At 35.1% G+C, this 11,971-nt stretch overlaps 1 protein-coding gene across 2 annotated transcripts; it reads left to right on the top strand.

Annotated features, from left to right (window-relative positions):
* The first annotated feature begins 712 nt into the window (after nucleotides 1-712).
* On the top strand, nucleotides 713-11,650 carry LOC135071788 (troponin C-like). Of its 2 annotated transcripts, XM_063965614.1 has the most exons (6): nucleotides 713-853; nucleotides 2,976-3,006; nucleotides 8,751-8,894; nucleotides 9,319-9,438; nucleotides 10,617-10,748; nucleotides 11,362-11,650. In XM_063965614.1, exons 1-6 carry the CDS (start codon nucleotides 830-832, stop codon nucleotides 11,388-11,390), a joined length of 480 nt encoding a protein of 159 aa, XP_063821684.1. In that variant the 5' UTR covers nucleotides 713-829; the 3' UTR covers nucleotides 11,391-11,650. The 2 variants fall into 2 exon arrangements, with proteins under 2 accessions (XP_063821684.1, XP_063821685.1); XM_063965615.1 differs by lacking the exons at nucleotides 713-853; nucleotides 2,976-3,006 and adding an exon at nucleotides 8,571-8,680.
* The last annotated feature ends 321 nt before the right edge of the window (nucleotides 11,651-11,971 follow it).

Raw genomic sequence — 11,971 nt, 5'->3', positions numbered from 1 at the left:
GTGCATAAAGAGAATATAAAATATTTCGACTTAATTATCAAAAGTTAAGCTATTTTAATTTAGCATTCACAGTTTTAAACAGCGTAAAAATTACTTGTTATGTCTCCGTGGATGAGCAGTTGCCCTGAAAACGAAAGATCGTGAGTTCAAGTCCCACACACATAATATTTATTTAATGGTTGAATACACTTTTACATAACTTGCTTTAGTCTGTATTGCCTGCCTGAAACCATAATATTTTAAAACTGAGGATTTGCCATCATACACAAATTAGAATGACGGGGTAAGATAATCCTACGTTAGGTACCAGTAAAACATTTGAGCACATTTTGTATCAGTTCGTAAAGTGTGTTTTTCTTATAAACACAAACAATATTCATAAGTATACGATATCGAGTATTGACTAGAAATAGTTGTAGTACCTACATATTAAGTACATAGCGTCAGTTCAGATCTGAACTGAGCTAACATTGAGTTGATCTCAAAATGCATCAAGCTAGTTTTTCCTTAGCGACCACTGAAGCGGCACCACACCCGTGCCACGCCTCGGTTCACGTATTGCTTGTTTACGTTTTTCATAAGCACGTTTTCGACTAAAAATACTTTAGCATCCTGCCGTTTGAGGCTCGTGCGATTGGTCGGCGCCCGCGCAGGAACCGGGGAGGACTAGAGGGGCCGCGGGCCCGCGTCCCGCGCTCCGCACGATATATGAAAGTATCCGAAAGCAACACTAGTGTGGGGAAGCAGAAAATAACCCTGAACGGTGGAAACACAAGACTTGCGGCCAGTCGTGTTGTGCGTCTCGTAGTGTTAACAAGTGACATCAAAAATGGTTCTGGACACAGAAGACTGGGTAGGTGCTGCTTGACCGTTGGTTATAATCGACGTTCTGTTTCTCAAGTTTTAGTTTTGGAAATATAACAAATCACCAAACCTTGTCGGTGTTGGTTAAAGCAAATGATATTGTCAAAGCACACCTGAGGCAGATCAAAGGAAATGCAATGGTGTGAGCGGTGCGCACGAGTGGACGCTAACAGGTGCTGTCACCGAGCTAGTAACGTGTTGATGAAACGTTTTAATAGACTTGAGTGACAGCGACTGTCTTGGAGACAGAAAGCTTTCGGAGCTTTTACTAACTTTGATATATGCACCCACAAAAATCGTGAATTATTTGACAAAAAAAACTAATATGCCAGTCAGTTTTTAGCTACTTAAAATATTTTTTTAAACAAATTTTAACACAACACTTAACGGATTAGTGTTAACACTTTTGTAGAGCCGAGAACAGATTGATATTCAGATGTTTAATGATACAACTATGTATCTAACAACTTGAGACATTCAGTTTATCACTATAGAAAACTTTAGATTTTTCATTAAAAACAATAAGTACATTAACAGCTTTAACACGTCTTTAATCATAAAGATTTAAACAGTGACATACTTACAAAATATTTCACTAAAAAGTGTATTAAAAAGACAGAGAGAAAGAGTTAGACAGAAAGCTTAAAGTTCCTTTTCCAAAAAGTTTATTAAAATCTTTCAAATACGTAGCCACTACATAGGCATTTTAGATTTTGTGACTTAAATTAATATCTAAAATCGAACACATAAAGCACTTAGTTGAATCTCAGATCTTAATGTATACCAACGATACTGAACACGATACCTCAAGACCAATAACAGTCTATTTCGGTACCGATCGCACATTAAATAAATTTATTACTTACATTACACTAACACCGATGTGCGGGAAACTGTACCGTATGACCTACTTGTTTACTTCTTTCAGTAAGACTATTTTGGCGTACTTGTTATGAACATTAAATAATTTTGTGCAAACTGAAAAGCTTTAAACGTTATAAACATATCATCAAACACACGCAAATAGCTTAAAGTTGTTGTTAGTTAGTTGTGTTAAATATTACATAGGACACATCTGTTAATACAATTTTATCATCTTTGATTAGAATACCTACCTATCTACGTAGTGAAAACAGAAAATGCAATTTTTTCCCTCATTGGTACTTGCAACTTGAACATTGAAATTATTTTAATTAATTTTGAAAGAAGAATTTACTGTAGAGATGATTACGAAAACAGTTTCTGTGCGGCTTTGAGTCTCGCCAAATAATATTTTCCTGAAACTCAAAATTAACATGTAATGTAGGCATAACCTACCTAACTCTTACCTAGATAAAATAAGACAAAAACTTAAACAGTGAGTTAAGAAGACTCAGACCAACCACATAATTTTCACACACACTTTTTCAGCATGAATAGAAGTTTTAGAAGACTGTTGCTATGAAATTAAACCCATAATCCTTAAAAATACTATAATGTTTTAGCTTCTAATAAATTAATCGCTGTAAAATCATTATTTTATTTAAATTAAGAAAAATACAGGCTTACTGGTTTTTGAGTCCAAGTTCACTGTTCTTAGCAACTTCCTGTTATAACAGAAATAATATGTTACTTACATATATTTATTAAATCTACTTGTCTGTTAAAATTAAATTACAACAACAACAAACAATATTTACCGCTATGTGTCATAACCAAAGACACCAAAGATTTAACAACTTCCGATCACACAGTCAAAATCTACACCAGATTTATTTATCACTACTGAGTACTAGTGTGGTGTCGAGTAATTCATTCATTATTGGTGGACAATTGGACATCCAATAAATCCATATTAATTACTCACAATTCCAAACCATTAACAAATGTAGGTACACGAAGACAAACTATGCCGGCTTATTTACGTCTCTTCTAGTGGGAAAGTGAGGGGATATTCTTGGCAATTTACGAAATCCTATAAATTGTCTCTAGATAAAACTTGTGTACGTTTAAACGTGCGTCATCGCTGCTAGGTCAACTAGGTGGTCTGTAGGGTACATAAAAATATAAATACACGAGCACTTCAAAATAACACGAGTCTGGATTTATAAAATGTTTACTCTTTCTTTCAGGCTGATGAGCTCCCGCCAGAACAGATTGCCGGTAAGTTTAATAAGATTGATATTTGCTTATAAACACAACTCTCTAATGTAGCGTCTGATAGATAGATATGTGGAGTCATTTAAATGTTATTATTATCTCTGCCAACGCACTATAAACACAGCATTTAATATCAGAATAATATAGAACTGCTCACGCAATGTGATTTCGAAATGCCCTATAATTCTATTTCAACACAAATGTTCTAACAACCATAATAAATAACAATGCAACGCATGTTTACATAAAGTCGTGAAAAATCGCAAGCTCACGCTGGCGCTACGCCAACCACACAATGGAGCCTAGTATATTTAACAGATGAATTGTGAAAAGAGCTATGTGGTACAAATTAATTTACCCTATTTTTGCGTGGGCTTAATTAATCGCCGAGAATAACCCAAAATCAACTACAGAGGGTGTGGCCCCTGAAAAAAGCTCTAAATATAGCCTCCTCTGAGTGAGAAATCTACGAGATTTTTAGACAGAAATATTATACCGTTTATTTTTAATACTAAAACAATTCGAATTAAAATGATGTCGTTGAACTCTTTTTGAAAGCGTAAATAATGTAGAGCTTTGAGTTCAGTTTTTTCATTGAGAATAAAAAACATGTTCCTATCATTTCCTATTACCTCTACGTGATAATCAGGTCGAGAGATTTTGTTCACACTTATAAATCGTTTTTACTGAGATGTTGGTTACTTGGCACCAAGAACTATCTTCGGCGAAACAAAGAATTTTGTCACTTGTCACACACTACAGCTTTCTAATGAAATAATTTTTATAATCGAGTCAATATGCAAGTTTTGGAGAATACAGTTACAGTTTATGAGTCTTATTAATAAAAAGTTACCCCTAGGATGAAGTCTGGCTTAAGTTGTCATTTAGTATGGAAATGTAATTTTAATCCAGAGGTGGAATTGTGTAAAGCAATCGTAATCATTTGACAGTTCACAACGTACGATAAAGTCAGTTATACAAAGCGTTTGACAGAATAATACGAGCTTTTTCATATTTGTATAGATTTTAACGAGATATAGTATTGGTGTTGACAGTTAGTAATTGATAATATCGTGTTTAGAAGTTAGTTAATCATTGTGTCTGTTCTATGTAGAGCGTCAGGAAAATAATACTTATATTTTTCTTGGAAACTTCTGCGTTGTGACGTTTTCAAAGTGAAGACATGACACGAGTGACAGCAGTTAGCATGTGCCGGATATGTCTGAAAATTTTTGACAAATACTTTATGAAAACCACATTAGTTACATCTTTTTTTAATGTTCTCTTAATTTATTGACGGACTATTTTTCATTGTCTCTTATTAAAATGGTTTTAGAAACAGTAACTTCGAAACGGATCAGTGGTCAAGTAGTTTTTAGGATATGCATCAATTATAATAAATATACTTATTCTTCAATGGGTTGTAAAGCGCCATGACAGATGCTACCTATAGTTTTATCAAAAAGTACATCTACCTCTACACTAAGGATTGGTTACCTATATCGTAAATCCTGACCAGATTCTAGTTTGTTCCTAAAACTGACTCATAAAAAAAACTCATAAAACTCATTTATTTTTGCATATAGGCTTTTAAAAAGCACTTTTACTGTCTCTACCTAAACGTTCACATGCCCCTCTTCTCCCCTATCTATTCAACACTTTTAATCGGTTGTTACCTTAAATGCTGTCAGCATGAACTGACCTCGGTTCTGTAGAAAAAAGTGACAATCACCGATGAATGATGTATTGACAAGCAAAAATTAAAATGGGTTTTTAGTAGAAAAAATCCTAATCTTGTGTGTCGGAGCGTACGCAGCCACACGGTTGGCTGCGGGCCAACGTACAATCAGCTGCAAAACTTGAGCACGAGCAATGTTTAAGTCATGCATGTTACCATAAGAGCGATTTAATAGCTCAATAAATTAACGATTATTAAAGTTAATTATACGAAACGAACGAGACGAATGGTTTTCATAATAAATAGAGAACGCAAATACCTAAGCTGTAAATAATAAATAGGTCAAAATTGGTCAAAATACAAAAGATACTCTTTTTATTCATATAATAAGCATTTTCATCTAAAGTTTGAACTAAAACATTTCTAAAAACAGCCTATTCAAAATAGAAACTTAGGTAATTAATTCCCTAATTACCTACTTGTCTTTTAATTACCTAGTGATGTTACAGCTGACTGTACCATGAAAATCAGATGGGCCATCCATTATTGTGGAAACAATAAAGCGGAAATTCTCGGGCACTGTAGTACTTACGTTACACCACTGTTGATGTAGCCGCTTCTAAATTGGGCGGATGACTAACTTCAACTTATTGTTTTCATCATGTTCTCGAGTTGACCTCTGAAAACATAAACAAACAACTGCATTATTTTTGTAGCCAAGAGGTTAAATACGTGATGATTTAACTATAACGCATAGGAACTTTGTGCTGAAATATGATAATCCTTAATGGACTAGGTATCAAAATCAAAAGATTATAATATGCAATGTTTACTTCATAATATTATATTTTATCATTTGAAATAACTTTGAAGATGGGCGAGATATTTTCTGCATCGATAGTGCGATCTTGTTTTCATAGCCTTCATTTAAATTTCATAAATTATAAAATTTCATGATATGGTTTACGTATTCCCAGGGTTACAAGCTTACGTTTAACACCGGCGAAATATTATAAATAATATTCTTAACAGCTTTAATACTTGTACGCTATTTGTCACGGTGCCACCTACTCGGGTTTAAATAAAATTCAATGCAATAAAATTTAGCGCAAAACAGTCTGCTCTATGTAACGGGCATTTGCCAAGCGACTTAAATCATCCTTGTCCAGTGCTGCATATTGAGAATACAAGCCAAATGCACAAAATACGCATTGCAATAAGAGGGTAGTTGTAGAACATATTTCAGCAGGGATCTATGAGAAGTGCATGCAGCCTCGATACATCTTTCCAGAAGTAATAGCCGTATTTCTGTCTGAAACCAACTATTTTCTAAACGGCTGAATAACATACTTCTGTGCCATTAACCCAGAACTAACAAGTAGGTACGAAGTATGCCTACGTGTGATATGTATTTTATAAACACCCTTTATAATGCCCATAAGAACTTTAAATTGGCTATACTTCGTCAGATAAACGGTGTTTAGGTACCGATTACATTAGTTATTCCCCAGAAAATGGAGTTCAGTTATTTATTGTTGTATTTACATAGCTAATCTATGTCCGCAATAACTAACGTTGACTGGGCTCATTTCGTAAGCGCGGGCGCAGCCGTAGGCGGGTAATTAATAAACAGCTAAAATCCAGAAAAAAAGCAATAAAACTCATGGGACTTTGAGACAACTGCCAAGACATCTTGACGATTAAAATTAACAACGCGACGGTCGGCAGAAATAAAAATCTTGTTTTTAAAACTATTTTGTTGCCAAAATATTGTGGGACAGCTGCCCGAGCGTCTGAGATGCTTTATCTTGTGATAAGAGGCTAAAAATGTGGCTCTGCGATGCACATCAACTTTAATTGTCGCTGAATCCTTGACTCTGATTATAGCGGAAGCGCGCTCATGCGTCACCGTCGCAGCTAATGTAAACTATAACGGAAACGGAAAGCCGTGAAACGTCCTACAATCCATCACGACACGACTCAGGTTACACTCCACATTTCGCTTTCATTTTAAATCGTCAGAAATATTAAATAAACTAAACGTTAGCTAATGTTTATTTTCCACCCACGTGATAGTATTTATTTCGCATCCTACAGTTACTTGCCTGTCGACTCTACTAGAGGAAATCAGAAAACATGCTGAATTTTGGTACCGATTTTCCAAAATTTTCCAGTAGCGCTGGCTGAAAATCGAAGGCAAATGAATTCAAAATTTTCCTTGAAAATGAGCACTCATTTTCCTAACATTACGTGTAAATTAAGGACTAGAAGTCCTTGATGAAAAGTTATTGCTTAGTGCAAACTGTCTCATAATATGAATTAATGAATGGATGACTGTAAAATTATAAATCGCGATATCACAGCATTATTCATACTGTTTTTAAGGAGTGACCAACGTGAAAAGTAATTGCTTCATGCCACTACTAATAAAGTTTTAAGACTCAAAAATGTTTTTGCGGTTAATATTTCATACCAGTCATTAAAAAGTTTAGAAGAGTTTATTTCTGTTGCCTACAAAGATACAAAGTTTTATTTTTATGTGAAATTATGACGCACGGTCGTAATACAGCCCACCGTGGAGGTTGGTAATATGAAATAATATTAATGACACCGCCTGTAAAAGACAAACATCGTATGAAAACATTAGTATACAGGGTGTTAGGTAAATGGGTATATGAGCCGACACTAGCCCATGTTAACATGGTCATATAAATGGTATGGTGAAGTCAGAAATTTGATATCATCATTTTATTTTTTTTAATTTTCATACAAAATAAATTTTATAAAATCCGATTTGTATGAAAATTAAAATAATTAAAATGAAGATATCAATTTTCTGACTTCACCATACCATTTATATGACCATGTTAACATGGGCTAGTGTCGGCTCATATACCCATTTACCTAACACTCTGTATAGACGACAAGCTCTACCCGCGGTTTCAACTGTGTTAATCTATGTAAAATCCCTGAAACTGTATAATAATTACAGTGATTCCTAAGATTATCCTCCACAAACGAACAAACTTATACAGTTTTTTACCTAATGTATAGATGACAAGCGACAGACAAGATGTAGAGCAACGTCTTCGAATCAAAAGTGTAATGATGTTGTAATATCTTGTTGTAGTTTTCTTAATTGCATTTGCGTGCAGAGCTTGGCGTCAAATCAAATATAAGATGACGCTAGTTTTCATTCGTACAAAGGCGAAGACAACAACAATAGTTAATGCCAAAATTACCAAAAAAAAAGACGTATAGACGTATTTTGACTCCCAGATTATGCATCCAATGCATGCATTTGCTGCGTGGCATGTATGATATTTAATACTTTATTACTCGAAAAAAAATATAGGTACATTTTTGTAGAATCCGTATACTTATCACCTCAGCAGTCTTTATACTTATCACCTAATAATTGAAATTAGGGAAATTTAGTAGAAAGAGAAGGTCATCGAATCTCCGTCACTCCACCACTATTAGGTACATACCTAGGCACCTAACCTTACCTTGAAGATCTTTCTTATTTCAATACAACAACATTAATGCTGTGTTTATAATACAAGTTACGATGGTTGATTTAGTCAATGAACTGCCTGGAAGTTGCTCATATTTCTTACAAGTAATGGCATATCAGTGCACCCAATGCAGCTGTGAACTTAACATTAATGGCATTCATCTCCATAACACTTGAGATATGCATAATATCTGGAATATTCTGTTTTGATTGTTATTTATTGTTGGCCTATATACGAGAAGCAGACGCAGGGCGCCGCTGCACCACGCTGGTGCCCCGAAATAGCTGCATTGCACAACTAATTCGCACTGCATCTCGGTGCATTGAACTGCTGTCCTAATCTAAACGCATAACGCATCCCGCCGAGCCGATCAGTGCGACTCTTTTTATTGCCAACGCAACACAGACCAGCGTTTTACGTTACATCTGTCTGGAGTGCAGTCTTGTAAACTCGGGTACCATGCATCCGCTGAACATGGAGGGTACTATTTTGAGATTTAGTGACCTCCTTCTGCTGTGTAACAAGGGTTTGATTCGTGTGGTTTGTTGCAGTCCTGCGCAAGGCGTTCGATGGCTTCGACCACAACCGCTCGGGTAGTATCCCCTGCGATTTCGTCGCTGACATCTTGAGGATGATGGGGCAGCCCTTCAACAAGAAGATCCTTGAAGAGCTCATCGAAGAAGTTGACGCTGACAGTGAGTTCTATTATATTTTACTGTCATATTTCGCTATTTATAGGTACTAAATCCTGCTAACTTATTTCTGTGAAAGGTGGAAATTTCTGTACTAAAGTCAACATTATAGCCTAACTAGTCTACTAGTATTATTACTTTAAAAGCTCTGTCAGTCATTAATAAAAGCTCTATCACATTCAAAATACTGTACTAAAGTCAACATTATAGCCTAACTAGTCTACTAGTATTATTACTTTAAAAGATCTGTCAGTCATTAATAAAAGCTCTATCACATTCAAACTAACTGCCCAAAAGACACCCACAGTAATTTTTCGACAGTTCTCCTTCTCTTTATATCATTTTTATTAGGGAAATCTAAACTACGCTAATATAAATGGCGTAAGCGATATCTATGAGGGTATTAATAGCTGAATTCGCGTTTCAGAGTCCGGCCGCCTTGAGTTCGGAGAGTTCGTTACCCTCGCCGCCAAATTCATCGTTGAGGAGGATGCTGAGGCCATGCAGAAGGAACTCAGGGAAGCATTTAGATTATACGACAAGGAAGGTATGTATTCTCCCCGCCAACCAATTGACGTAACTTCTTAAAACTATCAAAACGAGACTCTCCCATAGATTTTCCAATGACATCACTTTAATTATATGTACTACTTTTTTCAATTACAAAACAACCAAAAATCATTACAGGTAATTTAAGGTCAGATGGAAGCGTCTTTTTTAAATAGTTGGAGAACGGTGTCAAAATACCTATTTGTATTTCAGCGCAATCATTTCGCGCGGAAAATTTTCCACTAGCAAAAAGCGGTTGGATACAACTTTGATAGATACGAAATTATTTATGAATGAAAATGTTGTATGAATATTTAGATTTCGAAACGATACTTTGTAACTTTTAATTTATGTGACGATATAATGACCCATAAGTTTGGAAAAATACGATATTCCGGGAAACTGGATTTTACAATATCCGGGATGCAAAACATAAAAATAACGATTTAAAGTTCCGAGAATACTCATACTCGTGGTGGTATTTTTATGTGTATTTTTATGTAGCAACTAATAAAAAGAAACATTCCCATCATTCTATTCCTGGAGAGATCAAAGCTTCTATGAAAATTTTGATAAGCCCTTTGACTAATAGAGTCATAAATTGTTGTTTTATTCCGTATGCCTAAATAAATTCATGGAAATGTTTTGTTTAAATCTCATAATAACAACAAGGCATTAGAGGTTACTATAAAGGAGGTATCTACGTGACGATTTAAAGTAAAAAAGTGAACTAATTCGTAATTGTAACTAAATATTTCAGATAAAAAAACTACAATCATTAAGTGTACCTAACCCTTCTTTATTTTGCTGTGCGATCTTATTATACTCGTAGCTGTTAAAATTGTACCTATTGGTCCTTAAACTTTCGCCTGGTAGTGTTGAATAGATGTCATCAAAATTTGAACTTTATTGAGTTGAGAAAACATAAGATTCAAAACTCTATGCCAAACTTTCTATGCCAGTAAACCCTTGAGTTTTAAAGCTTCAACCACACCAACGCGTGCAGATCGCCATCGCCGGCTCGATCATAGGCCAATGACAGGTCGCGGGACCTATGATACTAAGGGCCTATGATCGCGCTGGCGATGGCGATCTGCACGCGTTGGTGTGGTTGAAACTTTAGTTGTCTATAGGAATTATCTTTGCCAAAACTTACCACTCACTTGTTTGTTCCAGGCAACGGTTACATTCCCACATCGAGCTTGCGCGAGATCCTGCGGGAGCTGGACGAGCAGCTGACCGACGAAGAGCTCGACGGCCTCATCCAGGAGATCGACACTGACGGCAGCGGCACGGTAGACTTTGATGGTAAGAAGTGGTTATTTATTCCATTGTGATAAGTTTTCAATTCCAATGATGAATGCATATTTCTGCACATGACTACTGCATCAAAGTTTGTTCTATAACGCCTACATATCTAAGAATTGCCCTGCTATATAGGTATAGACAGAAGGACATGAAATTAAAATAGACAATCTATCTCTAGTAGGGTAAATCTTTTAAATAGTAAATATTATTTAATTTTGACAGTTTATGATAGCTTAGCTCCAAAGTAAGCAAATTGCATTTTCCAGTGGAACACTTGTTTCCTATCATTAGTGTTTTGTTTCTATGAAATGTGATTGATATGAAAATATGAGTGGACATGAAAATGTGGATCATGGATGGATCGAATGTGGATATGAAAGTATGAGTGGCATCGTAGTCTACTGCAGTACAATCAACATAATGTTCTAAAAGCTGTTTAAAAATTGAAACTGCTCAGCAAACTTTATGCATGTATTTTTCATCATTTAACTCCGTCGTTACTGTTCCTATTAATGAACCGTAAATGCCCTAGTTTCAAGAATCCTATTAGAAGTGTCTGTTTACAACTGTGTGAAAAGTGACAAGTATTAAACGATCCCATTCTTTGTTGCAGAGTTCATGGAGATGATGACAGGGGAATAAGCTTCTATTTCTATTCTTTTTTTATTTTTATGATCTAATTTAAGGAATCTCTACATTTCGGTACTTCAACCTTTCGAGTCTTGGGAACATTGGACAAGATTACTGTAACATTAAGATGAAATGAAAGTGTAACATCTAACTTCATTGGCAATAATAAAGTATTATGTATGTATTGTACAAAATAATATTTGTTCTTGTTTAATTGATGTGTGTGATTGCGTAATGTTTATACCTACTTATTAATAAATCTTTTATTCTACTATCTATGTTTGAATAACTATGATATTTTCGTATTTCACAAGCGTTTAATTTGTATCAAGGGTTTCAGTGAATTTAACGTAAAATATAATGTGAAAATAATTCTTAAAATAACGCTAAGAAAAATAATTTTCATTTCATAAGATCTCTTCAAGATAAATATAATGAATCCCCAGTTTTTAAAGCGGTCGCCAGATTGTCCTAGATAATTTTGATGGCATAAAATTCAGGAAATTTGGCCGCCGGCCAGGGCTAAAGTAATGGGTCTATTTGAGTGGCTATTCTGCTTTTCTGAATCACATACATACACACAAATGAGATAA

The sequence above is a fragment of the Ostrinia nubilalis genome, chromosome 5 (genome assembly GCF_963855985.1).
Source record: "Ostrinia nubilalis chromosome 5, ilOstNubi1.1, whole genome shotgun sequence".
NCBI classification, from domain to species: domain Eukaryota; kingdom Metazoa; phylum Arthropoda; class Insecta; order Lepidoptera; family Crambidae; genus Ostrinia; species Ostrinia nubilalis.
The sequence above is the reverse complement of the archived record's forward strand: the minus strand, read 5'-3'. Positions and strand labels throughout refer to the sequence as shown.